Consider the following 7,096-nt stretch of genomic DNA (forward strand, 5'->3'; position numbering starts at 1 on the left):
CTACGTAGTAAGGAATTGCCGTATATTATTGATTTTTTTTTCATGTTTATGTGTTAGAAAGTGTGCCTTGATGGTTGGGCTAACACGTGCATGTCTTTTTTTTTTATCTGAGATGCCGTATATTAGAATGTTGGGCATTTTTCCGCGAGTGCCCCTTTTTATTTGTTTTGCATTTTTTTGCTTAGTCATGTTACCGTAAGGAATTGGCAAGTAGTGTCGCAAAACTTATATTTTTATAGTGTTGGAAAGTGTTTCTAGATGATCTGGCTACCCATGCCTATTTTTTTTTAGCCAGATATGGCGTATATATAAGTATGTGTTCGATTTTCCTGTGATTGCCATTTTTTCGTTTTTTCCCATTTCTTTCAAAATTACTACGTACTAAGGAACTATCACAGAGTAATGATTCATTTATATGTTTATTTGTCGGAAAATGTGCCTTGATGGTTTGCCTAGCACGTGGCTGAAATCTTTTTTTTTCTGAAATGCCGTATATTAGAATGGCCATTTTTCCACGAGTGCCCCTTTTTATTTGTTTTGCATTTTTTTGCTTAGTCATGTTACCGTAAGGAATTGGCAAGTAGTGTCGCAAAACTTATAATTTTATAGTGTTGGAAAGTGTTTCTAGATGATCTGGCTACCCATGCCTATCTTTTTTTTTTTTAGCCAGATATGGCGTATATATAGGTATGTGTTCGATTTTCCTGTGATTGCCATTTTTTCGTTTTTTCCCATTTCTTTCAAAATTACTACGTACTAAGGAACTATCACAGAGTAATGATTCATTTAGATGTTTATTTGTCGGAAAATGTGCCTTGATGGTTTGCCTAGCACGTGGCTGAATTTTTTTTTTCTGAAATGCCGTATATTAGAATGTTAGCCATTTTTCCGCGAGTGCCCCTTTTTATTTGTTTTGCATTTTTTCGCTTAGTCATGTTACCGTAAGGAATTGGCAAGTAGTGTCGCAAAACTTATATTTTTATAGTGTTGGAAAGTGTTTCTAGATGATCTGGCTACCCATGCCTATCTTTTTTTTAGCCAGATATGGCGTATATATAGGTATGTGTTCGATTTTCCGGTGATTGCCATTTTTTCGTTTTTTCCCAATTCTTTCAAAATTACTACTTACTAAGGAACTATCACAGAGTAATGATTCCTCTAGATGTTTATTTGTCGGAAAATTTTGTTTACTTTTTTTTTGATTGAATATCATCAAATTTTTTTAGCTAAAATATATTGTTTTACATTTTTTTTTTTCGATTTTATTTCCCTTCAAAAAAATTTTTTTGGGTCAGAATTTTAATTTTATAGTCGTAAAATAATCGACAATTATCCAGCAACCCACCATACAATTTTTATGCATATCCAATAATAATTAGATTAGTAAATAACACCTTGAAATTGACATACCCTTCCTACATTTCAAATGGCAGATTAGGGAGTCTGAGTCAGTGTGGTTGGCGGCCATTTTGTGGACATATCCGAAGCGTAAGCTGCCCTATCTATATATATTCTTGTTCCCTATAGAATTTGTGATATTTTGGTATATTTTTACCTGCATAAATATCATATTATATATTAAATATATGTATTTTTTTACGAAATTTCTAAGTACTCAAAAAATTACCTTTAGATATGGCCCATGATATAAATGTAATTTACAAAATAATGAAGATTTTTTTACATATTTCTATTTTAGGATAACATATGTTTATTCCCTAAAACAATTAGCCACTTCCTATTTCATTTGGGTACCCAAAAAAATTCATGAAATTTGGACAAATTTTTTTGGCCAAAAAAAGTTACCCTTTTTTTCTCATTTCAGATCTTCACCTCCATGGGTCTGACTTCATCCAAAATACATCAAGATGTGTCCTAAACATTCAAGAATCAATTCCTAAAAGGATTTGTGTATATATGTATAAACTTTTTTTTATGAATTTTTATGTCAGGTCTTTTTTTTCTACTTAATTTTTTAAAATATTTATAATAAATAGTTTTTCTGCAGATGAGTAGTATTTATCTTTACAGTTGTTTTAAGCATTCATTGAAGTTTTTTTTGGCAAAAGAAAAAAGGAGGTTACTGCAAAAACTGATTTTTCAAGAATTTTTTTTGGCGTCGGGGTCGTTCGCGTCCGAGTATACCCTTAAAGGGGTGTCCGAGGAGCGTACCTATCCAGGGTTAATAGTCTCATATTGGTGGCAGCAATTTTCTCAGGTGGTAAATTGGAATCTCTAATTTTTTCCTCGAATGCTTGGTTTCTATGTCTGCCCCACCCCTCATACCTTGAGTAGGTGAAGCAGTATAGGAGTACTCTTTCTTCTCCGCAAGGGACCATTTAACACTTTGAAATAGTCTTCTTTTCCTTTTGGTTCTTTGCCTTGATGGTTGCTGGGGCCCAGGATCAGGACTTTTCTGATCTGGTGGGGATCCCTGCTGGGTGCTCGATGCACGGATTGAAGTTGCACCATCGCTCTCAACAACCCGCCTAGTGCAGGGACAATTTACGGGGACCGTTTATTCTGGTCGGTACCTTTCCAGCATCTTTGCTCATAGCTTGACATCATTTTATTTGAGTTCCTCATTGTCCCCAGCTTCTTATCTTATTCGAAGCTGCCCTCACCTTAATTATTCATAGGGAGGGGGTGCCCCCATTCGCAACCTGAGGGATGCGCGGGATGGCCCGAGTGTGAATTTTATTATGATGTGTGAGAGTACCTCTCTGAGAAAAGGATTTGCCACAGACACTGCACTTAAATGGCTTTTCCCCAGTGTGAATTCTATGATGCTGTGTGAGATGAGATCTCTGAGAAAATGCTTTGTCACAGAAACTGCACTTGAATGGTGTCTCCCCAGTGTGAATTCTATGATGCTCTGTGAGATTATCTTTCCGAGAAAAAGTTTTATCACAGACACTGCACTTAAATGGCTTCTCCCCAGTGTGAATTCTATGATGCTGTGTGAGATGAGATCTCTGAGAAAATGCTTTGTCACAGAAACGGCACTTAAATGGCTTCGTCTCAGTATGAATTCTATGATGCTCTATGAGATTATTTTTCCGAGAAAAAGTTTTATCACAGACACTGCACTTAAATGGCTTCTCCCCAGTGTGAATTCTATGATGCTGTGTGAGATAAGCTCTCTGAGAAAATGCTTTGTCACAGAAACGGCACTTAAATGGCTTCGTCTCAGTATGAATTCTATGATGCTCTATGAGATTATTTTTCCGAGAAAAAGTTTTATCACAGACACTGCACTTAAATGGCTTCTCCCCAGTGTGAATTCTATGATGCTGTGTGAGATGAGATCTCTGAGAAAATGCTTTGTCACAGAAACGGCACTTAAATGGCTTCGTCTCAGTATGAATTCTATGATGGTCTGTGAGAATGTTTTTATGAGAAAATGCTTTATCACATTCACTACACTTGAATGACTTCCTCCTGGTGTGAGTTTTATAATGTGCATTAAGATCAACTTTCTTAGAAAATGTTTTGTCACATTCTCTGCATCTGAACTGGCCTCCAGTGTGAATTAACTTGTGAGTGTTGGGGGGTTTAACTACTCCAATAGATTGTTTTTCAAAATTCCCACCCACAAATGACTTCTCTCTCATATCAACATCAGCATGAGATTTGGAATCAATTTCTTGACAAAGAGGTTTTTCACAGCCACTGTTTTCGATCTGCTCCTCCTTATTCTGTAAACCCTCTTTCCCTCTTCCTCTTTCCTTTCCTTTGTCCTCTTCCCTTCTGGATCCCAACTGTATGCCACATTCCTCTTTCATACCTGTCTTTACACTCTTCTCCTCCACCTCTTTATTGACTTCCCTTTTGCTGATTTGTAAATCCTCCTCACTCACTGATGCATCAGAGTCAAAAGAATATTTCATGTCACCTTCGGTTGACTCAAATATTTCTGGCTCTGCTTCAAATTCTGGCTCTGCTTTGAATTCCATGTCTGGATCCATGAAAAGAGAGTCATCATCAAAGAGTCCAACACTGTCCATAAAATCATCATTTTCCAACTTGACTGCAGAGCGTGAAAAGGAATCTTCAATTTCGCTTTTTATTGAAATTTCTGATGATTCAGAGTTTTTCATCCTCTCCCTATTACTGGATGACATCCTCTGCAATATGATCTCCAAGAGTGTCCAAAGATCAATTTAATACTAAACTTCTAATTCTTACTGAATGAATCTACACAGACCTTTCTTCTTTTCTCCCATTCCTGTATCTCTTCTTCTTCTTACTCTTTCCCAGTCCTGTATCTTTTGCAGATATCTTCGATATTTTACACAATCTTGTAACAAGAGGTAAATGATTATTTCTTTTGAGATGAAAATTCTGAAATAATAAGAGAACAACTATCATTGGAAAAGGGCAAGATGAAAATGTTGGATTTTCTGAAATAAAATGACAATTATCTAAACTAAAATAACAAAATTTTCAAGGTAATTTGTATTTTTTCCGATCCATAAAAATCTGAGTCCTTTATTTGAGGAGACTCACTGATTAGATGGCTGGAAATCCCCTTAAAACCAAATCTGGAAGGTTCTGTAACTTCCCTGGAACTGTTCCAGTCCTGATCTGTGGAGAAGCAAAGAAAGACCACTATCGCCCCCTATCTGTTTCTAATAAGAGAAAGTGATAGGCCCTGGGTCATACATGAATATTACCGTCCCATATAAAGAAAATTCGTAAGCCTTACACGGGATGTCAGCAAGAATCACATACCAAGTATAAGAATAATGGGTTGGTAGGGTCGTGAGGTAGCTGTCAGGTACTACCAGAGGGGCAAGGTGAGTATAAGTGCCTTTATTCAACAAGATAACGAGCCTATGTACAAACGGTTGACGGCAACCATGGCACAAAAATTCAAAAAATTTGAAACACGCAATGGCAAACGTAAATAGGTTTTTCTATTTGTGGGAGAGAGCGAAAGATGAAAAAAAAAAGAGCAATAACATTACAGCGTATGAGAGTGTATGAAATAAGTGCAGTATATAACTAACCTCCTAAAAAAAATATACATGTGAAATAGAGAGCTCTGTTCTAGAAGTTTGCATATTAAATATGACCAACCTAGCAACCAACAAGACTCGCTGTATGCCTTTAGCGAAAGTTTGTATTTTAAAAATGAACACAGGTTCACATAAGCCATCGTAGCCTCTAAGGTATATCAGCCCAGCTGCATACCACAACAGACAAGTTTATATACGTATCGAAACAAGGTCAGAAAAAGGTTTGTTTACATTTAGGAACAAAATTACTACCATTGTTCAATGTTATTATGCAGAATAGTAAGGAATAAGAAGTAATGCTCATACATAACTTTATTCATATATGTTTGGGGGGAAATAAGACGCAAAAAACGATTAGACATTTATTGTCAATCGGTAAATAATAATTCATCATACATTTCATAATAACATAAAAAATGCAAGTGAATAGAATTTTATAACAGAGAAAATACAGGCCAGATCAGAAATACTTGTTTCATCTGAAAACAAAAGTTCATGCCACTCAATTGAAAATTTAATAATTTTCTAATACTTTTCTGAGGAAGTCTGTCTATTTACACTTGTGTAAAAACACACGACACTAGTGTTAAGTCTATGTTTCTTCACCTTTAAACACTGGAACAGACCATAATGTCATTTTGATGACATTTCACTTAGCATGTTGCAATATAATGTGCCAACATGTACACCCCATAGAATTATAGTCCCAATAATTCACTGTTCCTCGCAGAACTAAGCGACAGGTTTTAGTACACTACCTGCTACCACCACATATCTCTTTCTTTCTTGCACTTGCTTTGCGTAGTGCTAGAAAAACACCCTGGATGACTTCCATCCAAAAAACGAGCGAAGGCCCTCAAAATCCATGAGCTGGAAAAAATTTAACAATGAAGCAATTTTCCTAAGATCACGACCTGTGGATGTACTGTCAGGATCCGCTCTGCAAATGAAGTAGGTGATCTTCGCCCTTAGTTGTTTCAGGGATAAGTTTGAGCCCGATGTTTCTCCTTTAAAGAGCTGTCCTCCCCTGAAGTCTGAAGTTCTACGAAGATAGACCTTTAGACACTCCACTGGACACAGCGATACATCTTCCTTCAGAGGGAAGATTCTCCAGGGACCCCAGCTCTTGGTGGGTAGCTCGTTCTTGGCGAGAAACGTTGGGTCAGGAAAGAGATTCAGTTCTCCAGTTTCAGTAAACTGGATATGGCCCTCTTCCCGAGAAAGGGCCACTACCTCACTAACTCTAGGCCCTGAGGCTAGAGCAAACAAGAATATAACTTTTTGAGTCAAATCTTTCAGAGAGCAATTTTTGTTGTTCAATATCGAAGCAAAATGTAGTACAGCTTCCCTATCAGACACAGAGCACCGGGATAGCTATGTCGGCAGGTCTAGCTGCCGGCAGAAGACCCATTTACTTTATTTTAGAGTGTTCTTCAGTCCTCCCTTGGGCTGCCATTCACGTCCTATGACCGGCAGGGACCGGCAACGGAGGTGGATGGGTGGAAGCTTGATTATCTTATATTCTCCCCTTCCATTAGAACCCTCATTCCGGAGGAAGGAAGTGAGACAGTGCTCTTACATCAACTTCACTCCTTGCTTCCTCTCTCTCTCTCTTGGCTAGTCCGCCAGGTACTAACCTAACTGGCGGCTGCCAGCCACTAACCTTGCCGGCAAGATGCTGGCTAGACTTGTGGACCGACAGCCAATGATTCACTGACACAATTGACTTGGGAGTTCGGTCTGCCGGCCACTACCCTGTCACAGTGAATGCTGTCTGGGCTAGTGTGTCGACAGCCGGTGACCCGCCGGCGTCCATTAAGCCGCCAGCAATCCAGTGGGCCGCCGGCCATAAAAATTATCAATATTGTGTCAGTTGTGCCTTAGGTACTAGCCTTGCCGGCTACATGCCGGCGGCAACTACGGTATATGTATATACAGTAGCCAGTAACTTTGTAGTATAGCGCATACTGCAGACAGAAAACTATGGTATAAAAGTATACAGTAGTTATATTTTCCTACATACTCTGTGTCCAGGCGCAGTCTATTGTTGAGACCTTATTAGATTGGGAAATTTC

The 7,096-nt window shown here is 38.1% G+C and overlaps 1 protein-coding gene across 1 annotated transcript; it reads right to left on the minus strand.

Annotated features, from left to right (window-relative positions):
• Positions 1-2,358: 2,358 nt before the first annotated feature.
• On the minus strand, positions 2,359-4,338 carry LOC137636048 (zinc finger protein ZFP2-like). Its single transcript, XM_068368477.1, has one exon. It carries the CDS (start codon positions 4,122-4,124, stop codon positions 2,634-2,636), a length of 1,491 nt encoding a protein of 496 aa, XP_068224578.1. The 5' UTR covers positions 4,125-4,338; the 3' UTR covers positions 2,359-2,633.
• Between the last annotated feature and the right edge of the window lie 2,758 nt (positions 4,339-7,096).

This window comes from Palaemon carinicauda, unplaced genomic scaffold (genome assembly GCF_036898095.1).
Source record: "Palaemon carinicauda isolate YSFRI2023 unplaced genomic scaffold, ASM3689809v2 scaffold218, whole genome shotgun sequence".
Lineage (NCBI taxonomy): Eukaryota > Metazoa > Arthropoda > Malacostraca > Decapoda > Palaemonidae > Palaemon > Palaemon carinicauda.

Coding starts and splice junctions, on each gene's coding strand:
- LOC137636048 (XM_068368477.1), bottom strand. CDS start 4,124: ATGTCATCCAGTAATAGGGAGAGGATGAAAAACTCTGAATCATCAGAA.